The 15,018-nt window shown below is 44.0% G+C and overlaps 1 protein-coding gene across 1 annotated transcript; it reads left to right on the top strand.

The window, feature by feature from the left end:
- Positions 1–10,803: 10,803 nt before the first annotated feature.
- LOC133925956 (cytochrome P450 93A3-like) lies at positions 10,804–12,706 on the top strand. Its single transcript, XM_062371692.1, has 2 exons — positions 10,804–11,786; positions 11,935–12,706. Exons 1-2 carry the CDS (start codon positions 10,854–10,856, stop codon positions 12,586–12,588), a joined length of 1,587 nt encoding a protein of 528 aa, XP_062227676.1. The 5' UTR covers positions 10,804–10,853; the 3' UTR covers positions 12,589–12,706.
- Positions 12,707–15,018: the final 2,312 nt, after the last annotated feature.

Here is a 15,018-nt window from a genome sequence, read left to right as displayed (position 1 = left end):
CCTATGGCCTCGTCTGTGTTCTTGCTCTTCCCCTCGCTCCGGTTGCCTGCATCTAGCTCGCGCTCTCCTCCTGCTCCGCACGCTGTTGTGCCGACGCACGACGGCGTCGCCGCAGTCCCGCGCCCGGCCCCCCTCACGGTTGTCAGCCACAGGAGGGAGCTGGTACTAGGGGTGGCGCTGAGCGCGCTGCTACCGTGGACACCTGCAATTTAGCCTTTGAAATCTATTTTATTGTGTAATGTTGCTGTCTGTGGACACCTACAATTTTATAAAAATCTTATTTTCTAGCATATTCAGTTATTTATAATTTGACAAAAAAATTAAATATATATTTATATATACTCACTGTATTGGTATATTTTTATTTTTGGACGATCACTGTATCATCGTACATGTATCCACATCGGCGTATGGTGTATTGGTGAAACCTAGGCGTCTAGTTTGGCATGCCGTTTAGCACAATCAAAATGTAAAAAGATTCAGCTGGTATTTTCCGAATGGATTGCTGATGATCTCTCGTCCTACCATCGCGCATCAACTTTTTGTACTATCTGAGCCAGTGTAATTGAAACTATGAGATGCGTTCAGTTGGAAGTGTCACCAGTGACACCCATCTGGTTTATGTTGTCACTCCTCTCCTCCATTTTAACAACTGTGAGATGCGTTCAATTGGAAGTGAGATACCATAATTTTTCTTGTAATGTATGTATGATCTTCTTATGTTGGTGCAGATTTTTAACATATTTTATAGATAGAGAGAATGTGATGCGGTCAATCGGATGTGAGATATGGTACATTATATATCTGATGGACATCTTCAGATATTACGGATCCGAGTTTGTGAGCTAATATACCTTTTATAAGGTATGGAAGACAAATAATAAAAAATTATATTTATTTTTGGAATAAAAAACATGATCCAACTTTAATCGGTGATCATTTGATCACTGAAAATAATTGCACGCAATTCTTAGCCCAGAATCGTTTCATGCGTGCATGAAATGTGATGGATCTCTCGCATTTCCTCGAAGATCGGCTTCAAGCTACAATGTACAAATGGGGCATCATTTCAATTTGGTTTGCTGCTCCCATTGGACTGATTTCTATACTTCCACCTGTTGAAATTGAGATTACAAGTGGTGTGGGTACGTGTGAGTGATGCCCCATTTGAAGACAAGTTACTTTCTCTTTTGAAGCAACACTCACTCCACTTGTAATCTCAGTTTCAAATGAAGATGATTTTATGACACCGACAAATTGATACATATGCATGAGCGGATGCAGGCTGCAGAGGTATCCATCGAGCCAGGCTAGAGTACAGGGAAAACCACATGAAACTAACAATCCACTCGGATCTCTTCGATCTGTCGCTCCAAGCTTAGCTACCACTTCTGTTGTTTGACCGAAAGGCCTCTTCGATCTATCGGTGAATGTATATACCATGCGCATCTAGGTTTATAAAATGAAAGATGTCACCTCCTGGACGAGAGGTCACTGCTAAACCCAATTGACCTCACAATAAAATGGGAATACGATCAGCTCGCGGCTTATCATGTATGACCGACATGATGAAGGACTCCCTATCAATACGTAGCCAATTCGTACGACTAGTATCTAAGCTAGATTTGACTGTCTTGCCTTGACTGACATGATGAAGGACTCTCTATCAACTACGGTTAGAACTAAGATGGCGTTAGAATCCCTTTATAAGGCGAGGACCCTAACCTCAATGTTAACCCGATCAAGAAGCGCAAGATGAGGCTCGACGCAAGCGCCAAGACCTTAGTTTTGGAGATACTCCGTGACTTCAGCCCTAGATTAGTTTAGATCTGATCTACTATATTATAATAGGTCTAGCCACATTGCTTATGCTCGAGACAATCTATATGCAGCATCATCCACACAAGACATGGTATTACTCCTCTTCAGGGGTCCGAACCTGTATACATCACGTGTCTTGTTTTCTGCTTAATCCCTGATCTCGAAGGCACCCCAGTTCAATTACAGACATATTATCAGGAACTAATCTTCAACAATTAGCACAAAAAGAAGGGGCCTTCATCTGTTTTTCAAGATTGATCATGTCTCAAGTGCACGCTCGTGTTGGATTATCCGACATCGGTGTAGCAAAAATAGTCCTATTAGGTCATGATTGTGATTTTGATGATTAATGATAACATGGTCATTAGGACTAATATGTTTATCAAGAATATATGTTAGTATATCTCATGGATGCAATACATCAAAAAGTCACCGTAGTGGGGACAAAGTTCGATTAAATTGAAAAAGTCCTAGGAAGATTTGTCTCACCGGATGATCCAGTGCAGAGGAGTTTGCACTCACCGGAGCATTATGTCTAGAGGGTGATAGCCTCACCAGATAGTTCGGTGAATAGGACATGAGACCATCATAGTGTTTCTGATAAATGGGGAGAAGGCTGAGGACCTCATCAGATATTTCGGTGATCTGCACTGGGTAACACTAGAGTATTTCCTACATAGATGAATGGAAGTGCAGAAGATTGAAGATCAACTCACCAGATGGTCCGGTGCTCTGTGTGTTGAACTCACCGAAGTATTTCTGACAAAGGGGGAGAAGGCTTAGGACCTCACCGGATAGTCCAGTGATCATAGAGATAGTTACACCGGAGCATTTCCAAGGAAAAGAAGAGAAGGTTTAACTCATCGAATGGTCCAGTGTGAATGAAATAAACACCGGATGAATGCATCGGAGTATTTTACACAAAGAGGCGGAAAAGGCTTGGATGACTCAAGATAACTCACCGGAAGATCCGGTGATGGATTTGAAGGTACACCGGAGTGCCTAGTGTTCACAGAGATATTGAGTGGAGTTCTAACGGCTAGTTTCTGAGGTTGTAATCACCGGATGATCCGGTGAAAAGTTCTCACCGGATGATCCGGTGTTAACAGCTTTTCTGAGCCATTAGGAAAACGACTAGTTGACGAGTTTGAGGCTATAAATACCCTTCCACCCATTCATTTGAAGGTGTGGCATGTTGCTGGAGTTTAAAGAATCCTATCTACAATTGAGAAGACATCCAAGACACCAAAGTGCTTAAAGTATTCATCCAAGAAAAATTAGCACACTATTAGAGAGTGATTAGTGCTATTACTCCTAGAGAGAAGTGTTACTATGTGCTGCAACATAGAGAGTGGGTTTGATCCAACCGTGTACTAAGAGGTACGCCAGCGCCTTAGAGTCTTTGTGACTTGTCGGTAACTTGTTAACCCTCTGACTTGATGTGGAGCGGCGGTAAGACACGTGTATGGGGATGCGAAGACCCTTACCTTTGTGGCTCAAGCTCCGAAGTGATCACGACAGCAAGTGGTCCTAAGAGAGGCTAGTGGTGAGATATTGTGTTGGTGGCTTGGTGGCTCATCCGGTTTGAGGCCTTGCCTTGGTGGCTTGGTGGCTCAAGAGTCATGATCGAGTGTTGATCGGGAGCATATTCTTGGTGGAGCTCCAACTTAGACTAAGGGTGGTATTCATGCCATCGATACCACGTGATAAAAATCCTTTGTATCAAGTTTATCTCTCTACCTTATTTACGTTTTCACATTTACATACTTACAATTTACTTTGCTAGATCCGATGCTACTTCAAAAGTCTAGACTGGTTAGTTTCTCTGTCATCATTAATATCGTCATTTCCTTCTCCTTTTCATTCCATATTTTTATGAACTGGACCTTAACTTGTTATTGTATCTCTTCCGCTAGGGTCTTCTTATATCTATCTTATACTGGCCCACGACGTCTGGAAACCCATGCTTCCAACCCACTTTTGATTTGATGCCTCGAGTTTAACCTGTGCTTTCCTTGTTTCCTAGGGCCTTAGTAAGCAGGTCATTCTCCCTGTAGAACTCTAAAGACCCTTCGTTAGCAATCTCTTGAATGGTCTGGGTCACTTCCATGGTATTGGGGCTTTTGAAGGGTAAGTCTCTAGACTCGGTTCAAACTAATTGTATTCTTCCTAATCCTCCATATTCTCAACTCTAACAACTCTCTATTTTCCAGCAACAAATATGTGCTTCTTTTCATTCGCGGGCTTGTTTATATAGAAAACCAGTGCGACATTATTAACGAGTACCCACGTGTCATCTTTGTAGCCTACAATGCTGAGGTCGACAGTTGTGAACCCATAGTTGTCCACCGCCATGCTATTTGGGTGTTTGACCCATTTGCACCGAAAGACTGGGATCTTCATATTCACTTCATAGCCGAGTTCCCAGATTTCATCTATCAACCCATAGTAGGTGCTCTTTTCCCCTGTTGTGTCATAGGTTTCTATCTAAACACGCTATTTTGGGTCATGCTCTTCTTATCCTTTGCTTTGGTATAAAACGTGTACCTATTAATGTCATACGTTTGCCATGACGTAACTAAACTTGATGAGCCACAAGCCAATATTTTCATATATTTTTATCTACAGATTCACCATCTGGTAGGTTTAGGTTCTTAAACCAAGTGGTGAAGTGACACTGTGCTGTTTCAAGATCCAATCATTTGAGCGGCCTTGATTTTCTGTGTGAAGCTTATGCAGGTGTTGCTCGACGTACAACTCCAATATCATGAGCTGTTGTAAGATGGTGAAATATGCTTCTTCCACTGCTTTGTAATCCTGATCGACGAATCTTTTCTTTCCTTTGGTCCCTCTCCTAGACAACCTCCCCTCATCTCGAGATACAGGTACACCAATCGGTTTCGCATATTTTATGTAATCGATGCAACACTTAATGACTTCTTCGGTACTATAGCCCTCCATCATGGAACCCTCTAGGTGAGCACGATTTCGTACATAGCCCTTGAAAATTCATATGTACCGCTCAAACACATATATCTGATGTAAGAATGCAGGGTCCAGTACAATTATCTCATTCACGATGTGAACTAAGAGCTGTACCATGACATCGAAAAATGATGTAGGAAAGCACATCTCAAGTTGACACAGAGTCTCTATCAAGTAACTATATAGAGCACCCAGTTTTCAGCATCGATTACCTTCTGTGCAATTGCGTTGAAAAAGTGATACAACCGTATGATGACCACTTTTATGTATCCTGGCTTGATACCCCTAATTGCAATAGGGAGCATATGCATCATCATCACGTGACAATCGTGATACTTCATACCAATTAGCTTCAAAATTTTCATCGAGACTAGTTTTTTGATATTGGATGAGTAACCAGTTGGGACTCTCACCCCGCGTAAGCACTTGCATAGTGTTTTTTTTCTCCTCGGGTGTTAGAGAGTAGCCAGGGGAAGGTAATGCTTCTCATTTGGTTTATCTTCAGGGTGTAGCTCTGACCTGATTTGTCCTTACGTGATTTGATTTCATCCTTTGTGTTATACGGTATGTCCAGTAAGAGGCCAATGATGCTATCACACACATTCTTCTTAACGACCATGACATCGACGCTGTGGCGAACATCCAAATCCTTCTAATAGGGCAAATACTTAAAGAACATTGGCATCTTCTTCCATAGCATGCCGGTCGGAGTCTCACTTTTCTTCCTCTTTTTACCCTTCGGCGGCTTCCAAAAACAACCTTGATATTCTTGAACATTTCAAACACAAGTACCCTGCTGCGAGATTTTGGACCAGTACCTTGCTCAATTATATTGTTAAAATATTTCTTCATCCTGTGGTATTTGTGACTTTTAAGTAAGAATCATCGGTGTCGCGTGTACACTACATTTTGTGAGTACAAAAGGTACACAGACACAGTTTCATTCAAGCATACTACACATCATTGCTTTCCTTTAACATGTCCTGATAGGCAAAAAAGGGCTGGATAATCACTGATGATAACAAAAATCATGATTTTCAGCGTAAAGTACTGTCGTTGGAACTCATCCCACATCAGGACCCCATTGTTCCATAGTTTTACCATATCTTTTATCAATGGTTCTAAAAGCACATCTATATCATTGCTAGGGTATTTCGGTCCTTGGATAAGAATGGATAGCATAAGGTACTTTCGCTTTATGCATAGCTATAGAGGAATGTAGTAGATGGCTAGGACAACTAGCTAAGTGCTATGTGAGGTGTTTATGTCACCAAAAAGGATTCATTCCATAGGTACTCAACGTGAACCTTACATTTCTTGATTCTTTAACCAAATTTGAATACATGACATCGAACTTTCTCCATTGGCTAGCATCAGCGGGGTGTCAATGTTTAGTTCTATTCTTCTTACACTTATCAAAATACCAACGCATTAGTTCAGAGTCCATAGGGTTCGAATACAAACGCTGTAAGCGGGAGATCACCGGCAGGTACCATATCACCATGGCATGACTTCTTCTCTTCTTTTTCACGTTGGAAGAAGTGTCTTCTTCATCACGACTAGCAGTACTCTTTTTCTTCTTCGCATTACGGAAGCATCTTCGTCCTCACAATCATCATTTCTCTTGTATTAACTCGCATTGCACACTGAACATATATCCAATGCTCCGTACTCTTTACGGTAGAGGATACAGTGGTTCAGACATGTATGTATTTTTTGCACATACAATGATAACGAATATATAAGCTTTTTAGCTTGATAAGTGGTGGTGGGCAACGAGTGAGGCTTTGGAAGTATGTTTTCTAAGATATTCAATAGATCCGAAAAACTCTTGTTGGACCATCTATCGCTGGCCTTCAACCTTAGAAGTTCAAGTACTGAATGTAACATCATAAACTCCTTTTCACAGTTCTTTGATTCCTCATACAAAAGTTCCTTCGATGACTTCTGTAACGCCTAGAAATTATCTAAACCTCTTATGTCCCTTAAAATATGCGATTCTGCATGACGCAATATTTCTTCCTGATCGAAATCATCATCATCATCCATCATAACATCAGTGTTGCCTTCGACTCTCTCATCATCACCGTCCACTTGATCAGCACCGATGTCATCATTTGATTCGCATGTACGTTATTCGTCATGTTTGGCCCAACATATATAATCCTCGACAAAACCTCTCAAGATCAAGTATGATTTAACTATGTTTGATTTATCTCACAATTTCTGGTTCTTACAATCAAAACATGGATAATGCATTTTCTTTGTCATCTTAGTCAAAATGTCCTTCTCGGCGGCTTCAATAAAAGTACAAAGTTTTTTATGTATATTTCTTCATGTCTTGGCGTATCATATATCCATGTTCTGTCCATCTTTAACTTCAACCACAAAATTAGATCTATTAATTAATTAATAAGAAAATCATAATAAAAAGATTATTTTAAAAAAGGAAAAAATTAGGCATGTTATGACTATAATATGTCTACATAATTGAATCTACAATGACGCAAATTTAAAGCTCAAAATAATATGGATTCATTACTCTCTCACTCCCTCTAGATCTAGATGTATCTAAAAAATCCCCATTCATGAGATAAAACCTCCTAAGGCTATAAACCATCAAATTAAAGCTATATTTTTAAAAATATAATACTAAAATTATGTGAATCTACACAATTGAACCAACATTAGTTACAAATTTTAGCTAATTCGAAGATCTAAATGGCTAAAACAATGAGTATCTCTAAATCACATTCAAACCCTAAATAAATCTTAAATCTAAATCTAGACTTAAAAAAATATTACATAGGGATAAGATACCCTTACCTTAGATAGCTTCTCCAAAAAATTCAAAAACAAAATATTCCCCTTTTGTTTTCAAATCTCATTACTGCCTCCGAGTTGCTCTGTTCGGACACATAGAGTTGTCTGAACGAAGCTCCCCACCGATAGTACTGTTTGTGGAGATTATCACAAGCGGTTCATATAAGAAATCGCCTCCAGAAATTAAATTTCACATTTTTACAAAAACGATTCATATAAAGAACCATCTCTGAAAATTAGTATTTTCACATGCGGTTCCTTATATGAACCATTTGTAAAAATAACTATTATTACCACAGACGGTTCGCATAAAAATCCGTTTGTAGAAATACGTATTTTATACACAGTTCTTTATACGAATCAGCGATAGTAATAAAACTATTTTCATAGATAGTTAATATAAAGAACCATATGAATTTCCACGTACGATCCGAAACCATATAACACCTTAACCTACTATTCAAATAGTTTATTATATAAACCACTTATACAAAGTAATCTTAGATGTGTCTGAAAAATAACTTTTGCAGTAGCGGGATTCGTCGTCTCACAAAAAAAAATACTGGAACAAAAGTGTAGCTCCACGCGTGGATGCGGTCTCACCCTAGAGAAATTCCACAACAAAGCGAAGCTTCTCCATTAACGGAGTATCGCTTGTAGCCTCGGTTCACCATCATCGATCCACTCACAGTGAATCTTCATCGGATGCTCCTCATTAAATGCCAAGCCGCCGAGTCAAAGTCAGGCTGCCGGCATACCGGGGGTCGAATCGATAGCACATGAAGGGTGTGAAGTCCGGGGTCCACTCACAGGATTTAAATCTAGATTTTCATTAGTTATATATATACACGAGTGTTTTTAATAATATTATTTGTAAACGTTGTGCATAGTAGGGTGCGATCTAAGCGGTAATTGGTAATTGGAAAAATATCTATAGTCGTGGTAAAAAATAACACTATTATGTTATGATTGTGATATTAGTGATTAATGATAATATAGTTAATGAGATTAACATGTTTGTCAAGAATATATGTTAGTAGATTCAATGTATGAAGAAGTTATCATAACTAGGATAAAATTTGATTGAATTAGAGAAGTCTCAGGATATTTATTCTCACCAGAGTCTAGTGTACTAAAGGCTGTAATCACAAGAGCATTCTCAGTAGAGGAGAAAGAAGACACCGGATAGTCCGGTGTTAAGATCCTTATACTCACTAGAGTGTTTCTACTCAGAAGGCAAAATAGAATAACCTATCGGATGGTCTGGTGATCAGCGGAAGATATACACTGGAGTAATTCTTGCAGAGAGGGTCGCAAGTACTGAAAAGCAATGATTAGTTGACCGGATGATACAGTGTTTGGCTTGTGCACAACGGATGATCTCACCGAAGTATTTCTATTAGAGAGGATGCAACTATTGAAGAAAAAGGATAAAGTCACCGGATAGTCCGATGATCACAGAGATAATTGTACCATAGTATTTTTAGGAAAAAGAAGATAATGTTTAACTCGCCGGATGGTCCGGTGTGAATGGAATGAACACTGGATGAATACATCGGAGTATTTTACACAACGAGGCTGCAAAGGCGTGATTTGGTTCAAGATAACTTACCGGATGGTCCAGTGACAAAGAGATGCACACCGGAGGTTTCACCGGAGCAAGTTACATTGAGAAGATACAAATGCTCAGATGGCTCAAAATAACTCACCGGAAGGTCTAGCGATGGATTTGAGTATACATTGGAGAATTCGGTGTTCAGAAGAAGTTTAAGTGGAGTTTCAACGTCTAGTATCCACTGATGTACACTAGATAGTCCGGTGTTTGTACTACTATTATCACCAAATCATCTGGTGTTTACAGTAAAGTTGAGCCGTTAGAGCAACGGCTAGTCCGCGAGTTTGAGGCTATAAATACCCCTCCACTCAGTCATTTGAATGTGTGGTATGTTGCTGGAGTCTTGAGAATCCCTTATACACTTGAGAAGACATCAAAGCTACCAAAGTGCTTAAAGTGTTCATCCAAAGCAATTTAGCATATCATTAGAGAGTGATTAGTGCTATTAGGCTTAGAGAGAAGTGTTGCTAGGTACTGCAACCTAGAGAGTGGATCAAGAAGTGGTCCAACCGTGTACCAAGAGGTACGTCGGTGCCTTAGAGTCTTTGTGACTCATCGACAACTTGTTGACCCTCCGACTTGGTATAGAGCTGCAGCAAGATACGTGTACGAGGATGTGAAGACCCTTTCTTTAATGGCTTAAGCTCCAAAGTGACCACGGTGGCAAGGGACCGGAAGAAAGGCTTGCGGTGAGGCCTTCCATTGGATGGCTTGGTAGCTCATCCGGATTGAGATATTATCTTTGTGATTTGGTGGCTCGATAGCTGTAACCGAGTGCTGATCAGAAGCATATCATTAGTGGAGCTTCAACGTGGATTAAAAGTGGTATTCATATTATCGATACTATGGAAAAAAAATCTTATGCCGAATTTGCTCTTTCTACCTTATTTATATTTCTGTATTTAGTTAATCACAACTTACCTTCTTAGATAGGTTGCAAGCGATTTGATTGGTAGAATAAACACAATAGAGCGTATTTAGATAGAAATTAATATAAATTTATTTTATATTATTTTTGAAACTGAATAAATTCTAAGTATACTAATTCATCTATCTCTTATAACTTCAAAACCACCGTACAACAGTTCGCTGGAAGTGGCCTGTAGTTAGCTGGCTCGGCGAACTGAGCAAACAAGCATCTACAACTAATCTTTCACGACTTTATTTGTCGTGTCGTGTTGTGTCGAATGTTATTCTACACCTGCCGGCCGGCCTCTTCCAATACTATCGAAAGAAGAAGTGTGTGTGTGTATATACACACTTACGCGAACGTATACATGATCCACCTAGATCGTGACAAAGCTGCTCTTCCAAGTTGCAATTGTATTAGTGTTGTGTCACTCTCTATTGAATCGTTCCACTATAGCCTTCGGGATCGAGAGGTTATGATACTGGGAGACACCAATGCAAAGTGCAAACTATTAAAAACAGATGAGCACCAGCTTGTACGAACAAAGTCTTAACAGTGGAGTAGTATATATCTAAGTATCTAGCTAACATATAGGAGTGCATATATATAGCCATGCAAGTAGGCAGTAGAGCGATCGCATAAACATGCCCTGAGATCTAACAGCTGCTAGAGCTAAGCGGTCAACTCTGAGCAGGCACCATGGCCGAAGCGGTAGCACGAGACCTCTTCACCCCCACCACCCTCCCCGTCCTCCTCGTCGCCGGCCTCGCGGCAGTCCTCTACGCCCTGCGCCGCCTCCTCCGCAGCGGCACCGGCCCGCGTCTCCCGCCGAGCCCATTCGCGCTGCCCGTCCTGGGCCACCTCCACCTCCTTGCGCCGCTGCCGCACCAGGCACTGCACCGCCTGGCGGCGCGCCACGGTCCGCTGCTCTACCTCCGCCTGGGCTCCGTGCCCGCCGTCGCCGCCTGCTCCCCAGATGCCGCCCGGGAGGTGCTCAAGATCCACGAGGCCGCGTTCCTCGACCGGCCCAAGCCCACGGCGGTGCACCGCCTGACCTACGGCGGGCAGGACTTTTCCTTCTCCGCGTACGGGCCCTTCTGGCGCTTCATGAAGCGCGCGTGCGTGCACGAGCTCCTGGCGGGGCGGACCCTGGACCGGCTCGCTCACGTCCGCCGCGAGGAGGTGGCCCGCTTCGTGGGCTCTCTTCGGCAGAGCGCCGCGGATGGCGCGGCCGTCGACGTGGACGCCGCGCTCATGGGCTTCACGGGGGACATCATCTCCCGCATGGTGATGAGCCGGCGGTTTACGGGGGACGACAACGACACCGAGGAGATGAGGAGCGTGGTCGCCGAGACCGCCGAGCTCACCGGCACCTTTAACCTGCAGGACTACATCGGCGTGTTCAAGCACTGGGACGTGCAGGGACTCGGCAAGCGCATCGACGCGGTGCACCGCAGGTTCGACGCCATGATGGAGCGGATACTGACGGCGAGGGACGCCGAGAGGCGGCGGCGGGAGGCCGGGGACGGCGGCGAGGGGGCCAAGGACGTGCTTGACATGCTCTTCGACATGCACGAAGACGAAGCCGCCGAGATGCGGTTCACAAGGGATAACATCAAGGCGTTCATGCTGGTACGTTCATAAGCTGTTTTTTTACTAGAGGAGTAGTATTATTTAGTGCAACATTTCGTAACTGTTACTATTGGGTAGATCCAATCACGCATCGGATCAGGCGAAAAAGAAAGAAAATATTTCCTTCCATGTGACGCATATCTCGCAGGACATCTTCGCGGCTGGCACGGACACGACGACGATCACGCTGGAGTGGGCGCTGTCGGAGCTGATCAACCACCCGGCCGTCCTCCGCAAGGCGCAGGCGGAGCTGGACGCCGTCGTCGGCACGGACCGCCTCGCCGACGAGTCGGACATCCCGCGACTCCCCTACCTGCAGGCCGTGGCCAAGGAGACGCTCCGCCTGCACCCGACGGGCCCGCTCGTGGTGCGCCGGTCGATAGAGCAGTGCACGGTGGGCGGGTACGACGTGCCCGCCGGCGCGACGGTGTTCGTGAACGTGTGGGCGATCGGGCGCGACCCGGCGTGCTGGGGACCCGACCCGCTGGCGTTCCGGCCGGAGCGGTTCCTGGAGGGCGAGAACGCTGGCATGGACGTGCGCGGGCAGCACTTCCACCTGCTGCCGTTCGGGTCGGGGCGGCGGATCTGCCCCGGCGCGTCGCTGGCGATGCTGGTGGTGCAGGCGGCGCTGGCGGCCATGGTGCAGTGCTTCGAGTGGCGGCCCGTGGGCGGCGCGCCCGTGGACATGGAGGAGGGACCCGGGCTCACCCTGCCGCGGAAGCACCCGCTCAACTGCACCGTCACGCCCCGGCTCGACCCGCTGCCGGTTGCCGCTGACGTGGCAGCCACGGCTGAGGCGTGACAGTAACGGTCGCGTCCATGCTGGGATTGGATTCGGATCCTGAACTGCTTGTTTGTGCGTATGCCTCAATGTATGCTCTCTGCTCTTCCATAAAAGTGACTGCCCTACTGCTCGTTGCTTCCAAGTCAATCTCGTTCGAAAAACATGTCTTCAAAACAAAAAAAGGTGTCAATTTCTGCAAGAGAATCATCGAAGCACTCTGCTCGTTCAGTGCTGCAGATCCAGGTTCCAGGCAACATGCAACATGTCAACATGTGATTGCGATCTGATGACTTGGGGGAAAGACCAGGGGGCAGGGGGAAAAATAGAGGAGGAGGAACACAGGTCATGGGCCAGCCAACAAAGGAGGCGTCGGCGAATGCCAATCTGAGGACCCAGTGCTTCAGGGAGCCTTTCACGCTTGGACCGAGGCGCGTGGTGATTCGGCCCATAGGAGAACCCACGTAGCCAGTAAAACCGGGCGCCGGCCGGCCGGCCACGGGCGACAAGGAAAGAAAGGGACCGGACGGAACGGAGCTCGTTTGTCACGAGCTGTATATGCCGTTGCCCTCCCACGTGCTGGCCTCGAGATTACCTCGCTGATGGATCCTACGACGTTGGAGATTTGGGATTTGGATTAGTAGAACCCTCCGCGTCATGGCCACATCCCAAACCAAAATTGCCACACATGCAAAATGGTGGGGGTTGACAGGCGTGGCCTAAAAATAATTGTGCAAGGAACACCGGCGACAGTAATTACTAGTGAGGTTTTTTATGTGGAAGGTTCCATTTAAATAGTTTACCATTGCACGCATCTTAGATTTTAGTCGCTTGAAAATAGGATCTGACATTTAAGACGATGAAGAACGGCGTGTTATAGTTGGGTTAGGGGTGAGAGTTCGATTTCCGACAAGATTCTCTATCGACGGGCTTAGAGGGAGGTCATAGGAGATAGGCCGATCCGGTAGAAGAGACGAGTGTGGAAACGGAGTGACGGGGACGCCGTTGGCCGTGGCGGCGAAGGATGGACGATGGGCAATGCAGGGATGGGACTGAGTGGAGATGGCCCAGGGAGCCAAGTTAGTACGACAGTGGGCGACGCTGACGGATCTGATGGCAGGAGTGTTGTTGGAGACAGGTAGATGTGGACGAGAGGTATGGGAGCAAGCTGACATCTTGAGCGAGCATAAGAACGAAGGCAGTAGATTGAAGACAACTGTGAGCTATTAGATATTCATTCAACGGCCCATAACTATTGCTTAAAAAATTTGAAAAACAAGCGTATGAGTAATAGCAATACCCTTACCATTGAGGATAATTATGGCCCAATATACTGGTCATGTGGGTTAAACACGAAGTCATGCAAGAACGATCTTGTATGGATGCCTCAACGGAACAATTGGGTTTTGGCATACGGCTTTTGCTCACCGATGGCCGCTTTGACCTTGCTGGTATCGAAATGCCAAGGCACATCAGATAAACAAACAACAACCTTATTATCGTGACAAATGGTGTAGCTCGAAAGCTGCGGATGGGAATATGTGAGAAGCACTGTTTGATGTTTAGATTGATCCCTAGATTGCCTTTTTTCTTTGAACGCTAGGATTCCCCATTTCTGTGAAAGAAACAACCAGTACAGTTACAGAGTTTATAATTTCGGATGCCAGAGCAAGAAAGATCCTAACACCATATAGTACCAAAAGATAGAGATCTAACCATGAGTAACACCCATAAACAGTCTAGACCTACAGCAAAATAATGCTACTTACAACGAGACCACAGTCCACATTGCTTCATAACTAGGCAAGTTAAATATAGACAATCTCCTTCGAATAGAGGTGTCAGCATCATCCAGCTCCTACCTCCTGAAGTTCTTCATCCTCAGGATCATCATCATGCAGAAGTATCAAGCGATCGCCAGTGGGAGCTTGGGGTGATTGTTGTTGAGCCAGAATCTAGGAGACGGTCGGTAGCAGTCTTTGCGCACCATGATTGGATCCTATTGTTCATCTCTTTTAAAAAATCTACTTAAATATTTAAGAAAGAACAAATGTGAAAAATAATTTCACTAGGATACCAGATGTTTCTTATCAAAACAGGCTCTATTGCAAGCTTTTTAGATAGCCCAACAAATTGAGGCTAAACTAGTTGTGAAAAATCCTACACTTCTTCACATGAGATTCGACCCAATCAAAATATTAAGGAACAAAACTAAAAATAGTTACAGCCTCAATCCAAAGAGCCACAAAACTCTAAACTACTTTAGCAATAGGACAGAAGAAGAATAAATGTCTACGGCTCTCGTATTGGGTAAAAAATAACAATAGCCATCCCTAAACTACCATCTTTTGAGCATATTATCTTTGGTAAGTAAGACATCTTATTAAAGCCAAAAAGAAATCTTAATTTTTATAGAATTTTAGCTTTTCAAATATACTTAAATATGTTTCG

The sequence above is a fragment of the Phragmites australis genome, chromosome 8 (assembly GCF_958298935.1).
Source record: "Phragmites australis chromosome 8, lpPhrAust1.1, whole genome shotgun sequence".
NCBI lineage: Eukaryota > Viridiplantae > Streptophyta > Magnoliopsida > Poales > Poaceae > Phragmites > Phragmites australis.
This window is presented reverse-complemented; position numbering and strand designations above follow the sequence as displayed.

Coding starts and splice junctions, on each gene's coding strand:
- LOC133925956 (XM_062371692.1), top strand. CDS start 10,854: ATGGCCGAAGCGGTAGCACGAGACCTCTTCACCCCCACCACCCTCCCC. Junction 11,787..11,934: donor ACATCAAGGCGTTCATGCTG/GTACGTTCATAA, acceptor CATATCTCGCAG/GACATCTTCGCGGCTGGCAC.